Source organism: Acipenser ruthenus, chromosome 27 (assembly GCF_902713425.1).
Source record: "Acipenser ruthenus chromosome 27, fAciRut3.2 maternal haplotype, whole genome shotgun sequence".
Classification (NCBI taxonomy): Eukaryota; Metazoa; Chordata; class Actinopteri; order Acipenseriformes; family Acipenseridae; genus Acipenser; species Acipenser ruthenus.
In genome coordinates, this window is record NC_081215.1 from 7,598,453 (window position 1) to 7,615,272 (window position 16,820).

At 39.3% G+C, this 16,820-nt stretch overlaps 1 protein-coding gene across 3 annotated transcripts in view; it reads right to left on the reverse strand.

The window, feature by feature from the left end:
- Nucleotides 1-16,820, reverse strand: part of LOC117425618 (forkhead box protein J3) — an 81,646-nt gene that overhangs the window by 10,827 nt on the left and 53,999 nt on the right. For all 3 annotated transcript variants that reach the window (XR_009309146.1, XM_059002673.1, XM_059002672.1), the window contains exons 3-8: nt 11,179-11,253; nt 7,211-7,294; nt 6,138-6,239; nt 2,738-2,866; nt 1,773-1,962; nt 323-880 (exon numbers count right to left, since the gene is read on the reverse strand). Coding sequence is in view for 2 of the 3 variants with exons in the window: in XM_059002673.1 (XP_058858656.1) it covers nt 323-880; nt 1,773-1,962; nt 2,738-2,866; nt 6,138-6,239; nt 7,211-7,294; nt 11,179-11,253 (1,138 nt within the window). In the remaining variant the exon portion in view is untranslated. The remainder of the gene's footprint in view (nt 1-322; nt 881-1,772; nt 1,963-2,737; nt 2,867-6,137; nt 6,240-7,210; nt 7,295-11,178; nt 11,254-16,820) is intronic.

Sequence of the window (16,820 nt, forward strand, 5' to 3'; positions counted from 1 at the left end):
GATATGTTTTTCTGAACCGAAGGGGTCACAATTTCCCTCTAGTATGAATAACCTGAACCTAATATCCTTTTGGAAAGGGGAAGGTTATCGATGCTTCACATATATAAACATTGCTACGGGTTAACTATCCATATGAAAGGGCTGTGCACAAACACCCCTGTACCCAGTCGGTTTTATTTTTAATTTACCTTAAGATGTGTTAAAAAATAAGGTAAATCAGGCTTATCACAGGAGGTATGCATATACTGGCGTCCTTTAACTCCATCAGTCCCAAGGGTGATTAGAATAGACCTCCTGGTTAGTAAATGTGACAGGTCCTCACCAGTGTTGCAGGGCATCTGTTGCTGTGCCGGATGGGCCTGGTGCGAGAGGGGCTGGTGGTTCGGGTGGTGTTGCTGTGCATGTGGGTGCTGTGAGGGGTGCTGCCCATGCTGCTGAGGGTGCTGTCCGTGTTGCTGAGGATGCTGTCCATGCTGCTGAGCATGCTGGGAAGGGTGTTGTCCGTGCTGTTGGGAAGGATGCTGGGAAAGGTGCTGCCCTTGTTGCTGAGGGTGCTGGGATGGATGCTGTCCGTGCTGTTGAGGATGCTGGGAAGGATGCTGCCCATGTTGCTGAGGGTGCTGCCCATGCTGCTGAGGGTGCTGGGAAAGGTGCTGGCTGTGCTGCTGGGGGTGTGGAGAAGTGTGCACAGGATGGGTGTTCTGCGGGTGCTGCTGTTGTGTGTGGATTTGTTGAGGGTGGGACAGGGGCCCCCCACTGTTTGTCAGGCTGTTCTGGCTGCTGTGTGGGTGAGTGCTCACTGTGCTGCTAGGGGAGTGCTGGTAGGAACAGGACGTGTGGGTCTGCTGCTGCGTTGACTCCGAGGGCATAGTCATCAAACCTGTAACAGTAACAGGAGAAGGCAGCACCTTTTAGAACCCTGATATTTGTAATCCAAAGTAAACACCCCCCATAGACACATGTTAAGGTTGCAAATAACACTTCAACAAAGTCACAGTAAAACTAGAACAGTTTGGGAATCAACACAATGTTTTAGTTACTTGTGGCCATTTCACAAATATTTAGAACAGTGAACCAGCATGTCTCTGAGAGTCAACTCATTTTCATTGAATGGCTTTTAGAAACTACTTTTGGAGAACTCAGAGTGTCAAGTGTGAACATAAATTTCAGAGATAAAATGTAGATCTCTTATCAGAGAAAAAGCCTATTGTGCAATCCAAAATTTTCAAAAAGCAATTAGTGAACTACTCCATGAAAAATAACCTTAGCTTTTAACAATAATGGTAAATTAGCTCACTGTAGTCACAAAAGAATCCACTTGTAATTTTAATTGCACATGCACTGTCTAGCAAGAGTTCACTTCAGCAAAGCAAAAAAAAAAACTAAAACCAGACGCACAAAAGTAACTGGCCAGACTAAATGCAGGATCAATGGGAATAGGCATTTGTTGCACCCCCTTGCTTATGAAATATCTTGATATATAAAAAAATATTTTAATGAGAAACCTGTCCCACAAGAGTTGCATAATAAATGTACAACCTATGCAGTATGACTGAATGCAATTGGTTCATTAATTTAATCACAAATGGGTTTCTGCAGTGGTGACTGCATGCCCACGTCTGGTATTTCTGAATAATGTGGCATCAGGCAATAGACAAAAGTGCGGAGGCCCAACACACCACATGAGCAGTGTATATAGTTATTTATATAGAGAGACTGGCTGCATTGCAAACCATATTTACTCAAAATGACAGCTTTTTCTGCTCACTCACCCTGCTGGCTAAAAGACTGCTCGAAGACTGATTTGTAAAGGCTGCGAAAGGAGGCACTGAGATCTTCAAAGTTATACTCAGAGAAGAGGAGTTGTTTGTCCCGCTCTGGCATGCTGTACTGAGCCTGCGGTGGTGGCTGCTGTTGCTGTAGAGTCATGGACTGGGACACAGGCTCGGGGTGGCTGCTTACCTGGCAGGAGAGAGAGAGAGAGAGAGACCATTACAGACAAGGGATCAAATCATGCTATTGACTGGTGTTACCAACAGGATAGCGATCTAACTTAGTCCTCAATTATTAGTTTGCTGACCATGTAGTTGGTCAGAATTTTTTTACCATTTATATCAAAACTATACTTTATTATATCAACAATATAATTGTCTACCATTGATTTTATACAATATATTTGATTGGTTTATTGTAGCAATATATAGTGTATGCCAATTGATGAATTTGGAGTAGTGGTTAGGGCTCTGGACTCTTGACCAGAAGGTTGTGGGTTCAATCCCCAGTGGGGGACACTGCTGTTGTACCCTTGAGCAAGGTACTTTACCTAGATTGCTCCAGTAAAAACCCAACTGTATAAATGGGTAATTGTATGTAAAAATAATGTGATATCTGTATAATGTGATATCTTGTAACAATTGTAAGTCGCCCTGGATAAGGGCGCCTGCTAAGAAATAAATAAATAATAATAAATAAATAATAACATACAACCTTATACTCCTACTGTATATGCCAAAACATCTGGTCACGAACCTTACAACTCATTTTTAATACCTCCACAGTGTGCAGTCTCTATTATACCAGGACCAAGTGTGGCACAAGGCATGCATGCACATTAGGTCAGAGATCAGGGTGAAGGTCACTGACACATTCCATTCACCCGAGAAGTGTTTGTTTATAATGAAAAAAGACAACCTGCCGCTTTCTGCCAGTGTAATGTGAATGCAGTCCGGCTGCTTACCGGTGTGTAACTGTGCACACTGCCAACGCTGTTCAAGTTCACAGATGCCAGGCTCTGGTCTGAGAGGCTGTTGTTAAGGCTGCTCCGGGGACTGTCACTCCCATCCTGATCTGTGTTATACAACGCTACCTGCAACAACAATGAATACAAAATACTTCCTAAACATTCCCTTTGCAGCACGCTGATCCACTTTTATTTGTTTAATAAGTTACAGGAGGCTGGGACAGTCCGCAAACCACATTAATTCTGCTACAAATAACAATAATACTGACCACTCTGATATACCACATACGAAAACATGCTTAAAAACGTGTAAGAGTCCCTGTGCTGGTGATGAACAATGCAAAATACTCCAGTACTGTAAACAAATTATATTATACAGCAGCAAAAATAAGCCTGGTAATTTTATTTTATTTTTTTTTACTAATAATACTGCATCTTCAGGTTTGCAAATGTATACAGATTGTGCTATCTGCTGCCACAGAAATATGCTTTGCTGACTGTTCACTGGAAGCAGTTTAAAACATCATCAGAGCACACTGCCAAAACATCTGTTGGTATTTTATTCAAAACAGTTTTTTGAAGATGCAATTTGTGAAGTTGCATGACTTACTCTTTTTTTTTTAAATAATACTTTAAAAAAAACTAGTATTCAGTACTGTACCAAATGTACAGTTGACTTGCATGACTAGGTAAATGTATAATGAAGATACTGTACACAGAGTGTGCAATTGTATTATTATTCTTATTATTTATTTCTTAGCAGACGCCCTTATCCAGGGCGGCTTACAATTGTCACAAGATATCACATAATTTTTACATACAATTACATTTTTTTTTTTACATACAATTACCCATTTATACAGTTGGGTTTTTACTGGAGCAATCTAGGTAAAGTACCTTGCTCAAGGGTACAGCAGCAGTGTCCCCCCACCAGGGATTGAACCCACGACCCTCTGGTCAAGAGTCCAGAGCCCTAACCACTACACCACACTGCTGCCCTTATCTGAGGCTTTTGCAGAGGTACCTTAAACATTTGACCACAATCAATTTTTAATAACAGAAGACTAAAAGCAACAGGTGACAAATATGTCCACCAAACAGCGTTGGCTTTGTACACCCTCAGTTAAATGGAAATAATAACACATACAAGCAGTATCCAGGACAAGCAAAATGCAATATCAAACAAAGACCAACCTAGTGGATTCCTGCCCCTAATCTTTGGCTAGAAGTTAGTTTAGCAAACAAACCGTGTTGGCAGGGAGGTCACAGATGTGGAATACCCTTTTGGGATAGAGAACCCCCCATTCCCACAGAGTGAGCACATTCCACAGCCAAATAGGGAGAGGAATTGGATTAGCAACCTGTCTCTGGGACAATGGGGGTCTTATTCTCTCACACAGTACTGTCAGCATATACTATTATCTCATTCAAAATATCTAAAAACTTGAAACATGTGACAGCCTGCACATTTCATTGTCAGTCGTCCAGGCAGCAAAGGGCAGAACCCCACCTGGACAGGACAGCCATTGAAAAGCTGGCACACAAGCTTCTCCTGCAGTGCAAACCAAAAGGAGTCTCCCTCTCTGATTGGACCCTTGCTAAAAACACACACAGGGAATTCCTGTGGTTTGGTTTGCTGTTTCCTAAGAGACGTAGTGCACACTAACATGTGGAGGGGGGTTTGTTTACAGCAGACTAACAGTCTCTTAAGTTCTGAAGTTCCAATAATACAAAGAATGAAAGGATTTGATCTCTTTTTGTCTTACTTGTTGGTTTAACTCAATGGCAGATTGCACTGCAAAAAAACAATTACTGCTAACCTAGAAATGTGAGTTGCTGTGACAAAAACAGTAGACACATACAGTACACCCTCGCTATAACGCCCTTCATTATAACAAACCTTTGGCTATAACGAACCTGGCCCCTGGACCCCGAATAAAAAAAAACATCATATAACACACACTGTCAACATCCCGGTCTCTACGCATGGGATGCCACCTCCGCAGTGAAGTCAACTCTTTCGTCTGGAAGCTGGAAACTATATTGATCGTTTGAAAAAAGGAGTAACGCAGGCAGATCACTGACGTGAATATAGGATGTCAAAAAGCACTTTTTTGGCTTGTTAAGCAACCATGCGGCAAAGCAAAATTGATTAAAGAAAAAACAACATTGACAAAAAACTTGAGGATCTAATTAACTTTTCATGTCAGGTTGATTTGTAATAAAAACTCAGTTTGAGATTCTTGCATGCTGGATTAAGACTTGGTGCTCTTTGAAACGATTCATGTCAGATTGATTTTGAATAAAAGCTCAGCTTCAATTCGGGATTTTTGCTTTTTGTATTGCTTTTTAATTCTTTAACCAATAGGATAAAGCAAATACAAAATACTGCATGCATGAGACAAACAGGTTAATGTAATTCTACTTGTATTCACAATCTCATCTCATTAACTTACTCCAACAGTTTATCGTTCATTTTGATTGTCCTTTCACTATAACAAACCCCTCGATATAATGAACAAAAGGCTTGGAACCCAACAGGTTTGCGTATAGCGAGGATGTACTATATATATATATATATATATATATATATATATATATATATATATATATATATATATATATATATATATATATATATATATATATTCAGTAGACACAGATATATATTCAGTAGACACATGTTTATTTTGCAGTGACTAATATGGTCAACTAGCAATCTATCCTTCGTGTACAGTATGCTTAGTGCTACATGAAGTGTAATATGTACTACAATTTGAAGAAAATCAATAAAATAGTATTTCATCCAAATGTAAATGAAAAATTAAATTAACTAGGATTGTTTTATAACGTAATGGGAATGGTATCTCTGGTTAAATGGTTTGTAAACAATGAGTAAATGGATATGTTTTTGGTCAATGAAAACAATGTGGCAGTGAAATGATTAATGTTTACTAGTCAATGCCTGCACTGATTTTTTTTTCTTTTGGAAGACACCAAGATGAGGGTCAATGATGACTGGGCCAACTTATCTTTATAACTGAAACAACTGTTTGTGTTTGTGCTGATTGCTGCTCTCACAGAGCCTAATAAATATTACAACTTTACAAATACAAGGAGCTTTTTCTTCAAATGAAGCTGGCATCTTAAATGGTTTATGAGATAGAAGCAGTTGATATTGCGTTCTCATAGCATTTCATGCTTCACCACAATGTTCAAATAACCTCTCGCCCCTGCCTTAGCTCACTTGGATCCAGGGGCTGTAGACGTAATAAGCCATTAAACCTGTCTCACTTTGCTGTGTACAGCTCAGTAATCCCAACAATCGCACTGCCCCCACTGCATGAACAATAATACCAATAACCAAAGCAACAATGAAGAAGAATAATTGAGTTACTTTGTTAGTCACAGTGTTCATTGCCAGAGTCGGAGAGGCACTTCCAGAGATGATGCAGTCCATTCCCAAAGAATCAGAGTCCAGGCTGTATGGGGTTGAGGCCTTGGATAAAGACAGAGAAGGACATCAGCTGCAGTTGTTAAATAATAATCAAGGCTCTCTGGTTCTCACTCAACCCCTTATAGTTCTCTGTGAAAGTCGTACCCTCTGCATTTTTTTAAATGCCTGATGGCTGCATACAAACTTTCTTTAGCTAGGTATTTTTCCTTAGATGTGCACTGTATGGACTACCATACGCAAAAATATCAAGTCTACCTCTATTAAAAAGAAATACATTGTTGGTGGGGGAAAAAAAAAAGCAAAACCTCTTACCATTGACTTGGTGTTGGATGAAATCTAAATAGCAATGCCTTTCTCATAAAACTACTTACTGTAAGAGGATTGGCTAGCCACAATAAGATTTGTCATTCTTGACAGACATCAAGTCACAATATTCATGCTGGGTGCTTTTTAATGGAAATAAAGCTTACACCCATTCAAAGGGACAGGCCTGGGGATAGTGTCTGTATTTTACAGAGCAAGCGCATCTAGATGACATGGTCCGTACCCAACAGCGGCTCACACACACGCAGACGCAGACGCAGACGCACACGCAGACGCACACGCACACGCGCACACACACACACACACACACACACACACACACACACAAAAAAACTAGAAGCATGGTCCCACCCCGGAACAATACAGATAACATGAATGTACAGGACCAGATGAAACAAAAGTCTGCCAACCTAAAGTGACCAGGTCCCTACAATACATTGAACTTACATTCATGAAGAGATGTTATTTACATGTTTTCAAGTACTCGAGTAATAAATGAGTGCTCGAGTAACTAATTATTTTGAGTACTATAACCCACCCCTACTTCCAAGTAAAGTGTTTTAATAGCCAGGCTCACTAACTATTCTGACGGGACTCGCTACAAATTGCTGGAGTGACTCTCCATTCAGTAGGGCCAGTAAATGTATGTAGAAACAAAGAGCTGCCTAAAGATCACTATGCACACTTACCCGCTCTCCAGATCGGGGCCTCTTCTTTGGCCGGGTGGGCAGCGAGTCCTCCTTTGGGTTTGTGTCGATTGCCCAGTATGACCCCTACAACACACAGAGAACAGTCATGCACAGTACAATGCTGTAATGCATTAGAACAAACTATACCTACACAGAAATGTATAGTGTGAAATCTCCATGCTTGGAACACCTATGGGCATCTGATTTAATCTTATACCTGCTGTATTATTACTTTTATGTGAGGCTTATTTGTTTCTAATGTTAAATTACAAATAATAAATGAAAGGACACTTTCACACAACAGTTCACAAAGGCTCCTAAAGTGGGAGTTCAAAGAAAGAGGTTTTAAACAAGAAAAATAAGAAAACAGAAACATGAAGCATTTGGTTCTGATACCATCAATAATGTATGGTAAAGCATGTTGTTACCAGAAATGGATAACTGATTCACTAGAAACAGTATATGTAAGTGTGTCATAAAAGCAGTGCCTCCACTATATATATCCCTGGTACTGTATGTGATAATAAACAAAGCAACAGTATGTTATTTGGACCACTTAGTAAATGTAAGCATGAGATACTGTATGGAAGTACGGGATAAAAAGGTTTTCTTGCATACGTTTCCAAAGGTGACTTTCTTTCCACACACAGATTTGCAAACTTCCATGAAAGTAATGCAAGGGACCCAGAAGCAATACAGCTCATATACTGTACAAAATGCAGTTTAGGCTTAACAGCACATCTACTCTAGGCTCGTTTTTTTTTTTACAAAATGGTTAGGCACATTAAGTTTCAGGGCCTGGACAAAGTTTCTGTAGTTTTTCAGATAACCACCCTGGTGACTAAGCCACTTGGAATTCACATCTATACCTGAGAGATATAAACAAGGCAGCTCTCGTCTCAGAGGAACCCCCTTCAATGCGTGATCAGTACTCGGCACGCATAAGTAGAAACACTACTACGATGAAAGACAATAAATGAGGCCCACCCTTACATTTTATTACTCAGCCAGAGGCTAACTTTAAATAAACTAGCCCGTTTATAGGATCTGAATTTCATACACACGGGCGTTTGCAGATAAACAGTTTCCATATATTCTGGAAAGAATGTATAGCTGTAAAAATACCTTCTAACTGATTGACTAGTTTTTAGTCAAAATCTGGTGTTCTAAAATGTGCTTGCACATGTACCTTTGGCCAAATGAAATACTCAATTAAAAATTATCAATTAACCTTTAAATAAACTATAACTATATATATATATATATATATATATCAGAATAAAAGAAACTATCAGTATATCAGAAAAAACACGATATTATAGAAGGCAAAAATATTTTTTTGTAGAAATTAGAAATGTTGTTTTGCATCGGATTTACCACCTTGCCAGACTTTATATAATAGGTCAAGCGATTACATTTAAGAAAATCTCAGTTAATCTTGGTTTTAATCACATATTTAATGGATACAATTATTGCATCCATCTCGTTACATTTGTTTTACTACTGAGGCTATTCTTATTATCATCATCATCCAAAAAACAACCCAGCATAAAAACCCTGTTTTCCTATTTCTGCATTCTAGACCCTATTGGTTGGTCCCTCTTTAGTTTTATATTCATTTACAATCCAGCCTTTGCTGTTAAATGGTTTGAACCAACTGCTAAATCACAATGGGATCAGTTTATTACTCACCTCACTGTATTTCAAATTAAACAATCTTTTCTTATCAGTTTCCGTTACTCAAACTGAGGTTTTTCATTGCCGCTAAAAAAATTAATTAAAAAATAATAACTTATTAATAACTTGAAATTGCCTAAATAAAACAAAGCATTCACTGAGTAACGGTTGCATCCTCTTTAATTGTAAATAATACCATTTAAAATAAATTCGGTTATTGAAATACAATTGAAAGTGAACATCAAAAACGTTTATTCATCACATCCAAAAGTGAAAATTAAAGGAAAATTGGTAGGCTTTACAAAGCTACAATGTTAACAGGTCTGTAGTCGGTTGCTGTCCACTTTGCAACAGCACTGGTTATAGTATTGTACTGTGCTTGATTCATGGGCTTGCAATGATCCTGAATTTCTAAAAGAGTGCTCCGTCAAAACCGACAGCTTTCATTTGTTGTTGTATTGTTCTTGTCTGTAGCAAAAGAACTGCAAGAAAGTGTATTTCAAATGCTGAGAAAAGTATGTACATTTACAATATTCTTTCAGAAATGGGAATTTTCACAGGGAACTACAGATTACATGGCAATGGATACATTTTATGGAAATCGTAAAATCCGTGAAAAATACAGCCTTAAATCATAGCTATGCTGAGCCTGGTGTCCAGTACATCCTTTAAAGGCAGGGTGTGCCAGACAGTACATCTATTGTGATTTAAGTGCTAGCCTGTGTGCAACACGGACAGCAGCAGTGAGATTGTTCTTTGCATTACAGTAACTACTGTACATCCTGCGGTGCTTTCTCCTGGATTAACTGCAGCGCAGCCTAGCTCAGTAGATCCTCGAATTATCCTTTGAAGGGTTTTTTGGGTAAAATGTTAACATTAGAGATGAAAGTATACTCAATTTACTGATGAATCTGTACTGCAACTGTATATTATTTATTTAAAGAGTACAGATCACAAGAGTGGTAAAATGAAAGGATGACAGCAATTCTTAATACACTAGAGTTTTTTTTTGTGTGAATCACTTGGGGCAAAACGCAAGGGGAATGGCATCCCTGATAAAAATGGTTTATAAACATGATGTAAAAATGGATATGTGATAAAATGCTTAGTAATGTAAAGTATAAGTAAATATAATATCAATAAGGCCCTACCTAAATAGCGGCAAGCTCTTAAAAAAAAAAAAAACGTGGCCCAATTGTGGAAAGAACTTGTTTCGGCTGTTTCGTTTTTTTTTTTTACAATTATTTCATAAAAACGGTCTTCACAAAAGTCATGCAACGTTTTGAATTTCTTTTTTTTATTTTATTCAGAACACAAGTCACTTGCTTGAAATGACAGAAACACTTAAGCATTAATATGCCTGTATGCCAAATCATATATTGACCGTAATCAGAAATGTGTTTCAGTGACCACACCCATAAAATAAAATCTCGCTCCCACTGAAAATAAATAAATGCAACTATAGTTCCTTAAAACAAACTACTTACCCCATTTTTCAAACAAATTCCATTTAAAAATAAAAAACTATTGGCTTGTACTATTGTGAAGTTGTAACAAACATATGCTGCACTGTACAAAAGAAACGTGAGTCTAGTAAACTTCAGGCTTTCGTTTATATTTTCCTGGCACTAAAGGTCAGCGCAGTATACCCACTTGCTGTCTTTTCTTTCATTTCTTGCCTTTGCTTTGTGAAAACGTGCCCATACCAAGACACTGCATGCTCTGCATCAACAGAATTAGACAGACAGGGCTCGCTTAGCTATCTCAGCTAGCTGTTTGACACGTTGTTGAACTGCAGGTGAATCCCAACATTCCCCAACTCTAGTGCTGTACGTGTAGTCAAGTGAGCGTTCCCTAGCAAGGCATCCTTACGGCAGATCTGACAAGTTTAAATGATCACTGTTGCTAATGGGGGAGGTCCTGAGAACTTAAGGCTCTTTAAAAGCTGCAGTGGACAGTGCGTACTCTTTACAAAATACCAACCTCTGCGATGTTGCAGCTGGCAGAGTTGTCTGCTTACAGCAGTTTTATACACAGGCCCCGTAAACTGCCAGAAATTGCGGTATATGCTCAATACTGTGGAATCCGCAATTTCTGCAATATCGCTATTTAGGTAAATATCAAAGCTACTACTTACAGTTTCTGATACATGAATACAATATGGTACCCACTTCACGATTCAGGTCAGTCTTGTGGGTACAATTACATTATGCCCAAGGAGGTTCAATAATACTGAAAAAAATAATTGTACTGGGAAGCATACAGGAAATTTGATTAGGATTTCATCTTACCTTCCCTGGGTCATCTTTGGAGCGAGGCACTTTGAGGAAACACTTGTTCAGTGATAGATTGTGCCGAATTGAGTTCTGAAAAATGAGAAGAAATAAAATGTCAGCAACCTATGAGAGCCTCAGCTTAAGCAGCATCCATGTGTAAGTTTACAAATGCCCTTTTCAATGAATGACTGGTTATTAAATCAATATTCATCACCCCTTAAAACACACCTTCACAGGAGTGGTGGACAGCATTGAGTACTACTTTGTACTGTTTTATATTCATATGACCGGACACCTGCGAGTGGCTGTAAGATTTTTAAACAGGTCAGCAGTGAACTACAAGACTTTCTGGGTGAAAGATTAGGAAAGCAATAACATACATTAGGCACATTAATGACTGAATATGAAGTGCAGTAGTAATGTAAAGACAACAGGGAGTGGAGAATTATGAGTATTTCTCCAGGTGGTATCGAACATATATTGTGGTTCAAGGGTGAACTCGACACAGTAATCCTCCATAATCCAATGGTTCCAACTGAAGTATCCCGGTTAAACTAAAGGCAATAAATCCCATTGATAATTAGCTGGCACAGAAACATACACGGTAAATACTGCATGCACCATGGCCGAATAAATAAATAAACACAGGTGAAAAGGCTGCATCTCAAAAGCTAAAATTATTCAAACTATTTACTTAGCTTTATCTATCTTGCATGATAAAATCTTGGAGGCAAACATCTCAGTAAAAACAGAGTCATGTGCCTTGATTATTAAAATGAATTCAGCCATTGCAACACACTAAACATACAGGACAATTACAATGTCACGTATTGCTTACATAATAATTCCTTCTTAAAATAATCAAAGATCTTATCAAAAAAAAATAAAACAAACAAAAAACAAACAATACCCCTGCACTGGAACAAAACCTAAGGTGAGCAGTGAAATGACAGAAAGTGCCAACTGTAGCAAATCTTTTAGCAACAATTAAGACAATTCACTGTGTACCAAGAGCCTGAGGGTTCTTGAGTTGGTTGTTTTTTTGTTGAGTTTTTTACAGAGTGAATTTTCTCAAATCATGGTATAAAGCTACTTACAGATGCAAAACAGCAGAACTGTTGTTGTACTATATTCACCATTCACCCTGAAGAACCAAAAAGTGTTAATATCTGAACAGTCGATTGTTGAAAACTGAAATTGTGCTTACTACCCGAAATCTGTGCTATCCCAGGACTGAGGAGCAATGTAGAAACATTAGAGAGACAAATTAACGTAGGTCATTGCTAGTTTTTTTTTTCTTTAATTTAGTCGTTGCCAATGATTTTATCCCCGTTTTCTCCCCAATTTGGAATCGCCAATTGTATTTATTAATCCCGGTTCACTGCTCCAATTCCCTGGTGACTCGGGTTTTGCAGGATTTAAACCTGAAAGGTCCCTGTAGGATTTAGTGTTTAAAGTTTGTGTTTTAGCATACATAAATATAGCCACTATCAACTATATTCATGAAAGAGTACTTTTAAAAACCCAACATTTTCACCACGTTTCCACTGGATCTGGCCAACAACTCCACACAATCAGACAGGGTGTTCTGTTCAGTTTCAGGCTTGTACTGTTTGATGCTTGGTGACGTTCGCGTCACATTTAACAGGGTGTGAAATAATTTGTCAAGGTTTCAAACTCAATAATAAAAATGTACCTTTTATAATTGCTATAAAGACGGCTGTGAATAAGGCTCAGCATACATATTTCACATGCTGCATACACAATGAATTGATAGTGCATGAAAAAACAATTGTACCAAAGGTTCTCAAGAAAGATTGAAAAAATATATATATATACTCATACATAAGCATTCGTGCGTGTTTCTGAAAAGATTACATCCCAATGGAATAGCAGCTTATTGGGGGATTTTGACAATGACGTACATGTTTTCTTCCCCCCATCATTAAAAGTCTGCTTCTGTTTTACATCTGATTTTAACAGCAGCATCTCGAATAGTCCATCAGGAGGACATGGTCCAGGTTATTAGAGGCAGGATATGAACCAGTCTTCACCTGGCTCGGAGGCGACATTCAAAATGCTTTCACTCTGGCCTACTGTATTTGTCATGTGCACGTCAGCAGTTCACACCCTCTCTCAGACTTTATTATACTGGCAATGGTTCCATTCACTCCAGACTGCGTGAATAAAGTTTCAGAAGACAATGAAATATTTCACTTACAAAGCTTAGGATATGACATTTGTTACAGATACATTTGCTTGCACCTATACATAGTGACATTACATTAATATCATTCAGCAAACAGAACCAAGCAAACCTCCCAGGATGCATTTGGTATTGCTGCAGCAAGTGAAACTCAGAACTGAATCTGGTAATCACATTTACTATGGGCAATAAGAGGCACTGATCCTTTTTCTTGCAGAGCAGGATCAAGGAGCACTGGCTATGCAGTGTGGGTGTCTGGGGAAGTGTGGCTTTATGGCTGCCCACGCTACAATCTGTGTCAACTGTTATGAACTTGGCACAGGCAGCGCATAATCAGAACTGGTCCAGAAAGAATAGCAAAAGGATTCTTCAAATGGCTTTTTATTGACTTTTTTGGTGCAGATACAGTACTTTGTATAATACTATATAGCAAGTACTGAATTATAGAACGTATTAATCCCAGGGTATTTTTTTATGTTTTACTCTGGGTTTTAGTTTTTTGTTGGAATTTGACTTTGCTCCGAACACTGTCAAACAGAACTTGTTATAGCATTGCCTAATCTTCTGTTCACCACCCACATGAACCGCCCGTGACGTGCATGCAACATGCGTTTTGATCGGTGTTCGATACTCATGGTTTGCTAGACAGGGCGAGAAGAACCAGCAGTTCAAGATGTAGTGGTTTCTTTTTAGTTTCTCACAGCATATCTAGCTAGGATTTATGAGCTTTTATTTTATGTAGAGCACTGGAAGATATAAAAAGTATGATTCCTACAGGTAACTGCAGTCTAAATAAATAAATGCGTAGTAATAATAAAAGCACATATTCATTTATGCATTTGTTTATAGTACCACTATATCTATCCCTCTATATAGGTTAGGTAATAACATTCATATTTTTGTGAGGAGCTATACTAACACACTTAACTACTATAAGAATTAATCTAATCATCTGTTTCCATAATAATAATAAAAATAATAATAATAATAATAATAATAATAATAATAATAATAATAATAATAATAATAATAATCTATCACACTAATGCAATGTTAACGGCAGCAATGAACTCAAACACCAATAGTGGTGATTTTACTACTGATGATGTAAAGGGCCCCAGTCTCTGCACTTGTATTGTGTAGCTAAACTTCTGTTCTGTTTAACAAAAGTGTTGAAATCGGTTTGTAATAGTTATTTTGTTGTTAGAAGACTGTTTTTTTATTTTTATTTATTTATTTATTTATTTTTTTTGTTGATGATAAAAAAAACAACTTTAATTTAAATGAATTTATGTTTTGGTAAACAGCTGAAAATAGACAATTTAAACTGGAAAAATAGTCTATTATATATAATTTGTTGATGTAAAAGTATTAAACTCCACAAGTGCTATGGAAAAAAAGAAATAGATGTTCAACGGCCGGGAGTCTAGCTGTGGGAGTCCAGCGAGGAGAGGCTGTTGGAAGAAAATCCAAACCTAGCAGCTCTCTGGAAGACACCAACTACTAGACAGGTCTGTACCCTCCCCCCACTGCTCCTGCTCCCACTACTACTACTGTACCTATCTGTCTCACCTGTCCTGATATTACTGTCTCTCACATCCCTGTTATTCTATCCCCTAACCCCATCCCTCTCCCCTCCCGCACTCTCTCTGGTGCCCCCGGAACTGTCACTCTTCTGCTAACAAAGCTGAAGCTCTGTCTACCCCAACTGTCCTGTTTGGTGATTTCAATATCCATCTCTCCAACCCCACACATTCTGCCGGATTCCTTCCTCTCCTTCACTCCTTCAACTTCTCTCTCCATCCCCTCCTACCCACAAAGCTGTCCGTCAACTGGACCTCACCTTCTCCAGGGCCTGCCGCCCCTCCACCCTCTCTATCACCCCTCTGGACCTCTCTGATCACCTGTCTGTCTGCTATCTCCTCCTGGATGCACTCGCATCACCTCAAACTCAACCTCTCTAAATCTGACCTTTTCTTCCCCTCATCTTCCCCCTCCTCTGATCTCTCTATCTCCATTCCTCTGGAATCTACCACTTTCTCTCCCTCCTCCTCAGCCAAGTACCTCGGAGTGACCCTGGACCTCTGCCTCTCCTACTCCCAGCACATCTCCACTCTAGCACGCACCTGCCATTTCTTCCTGAGCAACATACAAATAATCTGACCCTTCTTCACCAACTACTCATCCAGGCCCTGGTAGTCTCCCGCCTAGACTACTGCAATTCCCTCCAGGCCGGCCTCCTTGCGTCCGCCACCAGTCTGCTTCAGCTCATCCAGAACTCCGCTGCTCGCTTGGTTTTCTCTCTTCCTCGCTTCTCCCATGCTACTCCACTGGCTCCCGATCACCGCTCGCATCCAGTTCAAGACCCATGTAATCATCTACCGATGCCTTGACCAGACTGCACCCAGCTACCTACACCCCCACCCGACCTCTCCGCTCCGCCTGCGCTAGAAGACTGGCTGTACCTTCTCTACGCTCCCCTGCCTCCAGAGCCTGCTCCTTCTCCACCCTTGCCCCGCAGTGGTGGAACGACCTTTCTTTGGATGTCAGGACTGACCAGTCCCTGACCACCTTCCGGCACCTCCTCAAGACACATCTCTTCAGACAACACCTGTAAAACTCAACTCTTCCCTTCTGGACTATATAGCACTCTGCCTTTAATGCACTTTAACTTGCACTTATCTGCGCCCTATTTTACTGTATTTAATCCTGCACTTAACCCAATCTGTAGTATTTTGTATTTCACTTGCACTCGTATCTAACCCTGATGTAACTATCAACACTGTTATCTGCTCTTGAACTGCCTGCCCAGATATCAAATTGTACTTGCTCTTATTAGGACTGAAGTCATTGTATTTTGTATCTTGCTCTTAATTGTACTGTAATTCTTGATATGTGTTTTTTGTATACAACTGTACGTTGGCCTAGGTAAGGGCGTCTGCTAAGAAATAATTATAAAAAATAATAACATAAATGTGGATACTGTTATACTTATTTTAGCAACATTGTGTTTGTGTATGTTTTTTTTTAATGTGCGCCTACATTTTTGCCAACATTTATTATTATTTTTTTTTAGTGTACCCCCCATTTTCTCCCCAATTTGAAATGTCCAATAATTTCCCCCCTCACCGCAGAAATTCCCCACACAGCTCAGGAGACCTGAAGGTTCAGCGGGCGTCCTCCAACCCCATGACTGAGCCAGCTTCCTTTTTCAGACCCAGCAGGTGTCAGCGAGCTACCGGCCTCTGGAGGACAAAGGCCAGCCCTGCAAGGTGTCCGCATTTTTAGCTCTCTGGGCGCCTGGCCAGCAGTGTTTGCTGTAGCTCGATGAGGAGAATTTATCCAATGGTTTTGCCTCCTAACTCACGACAACTGCATTATTTACACGCGTCTCAGGGCTTGTTTAAATGCTGCAGAAGTTACTGTTAGAAAATATTCTAGGCGTTTTTTT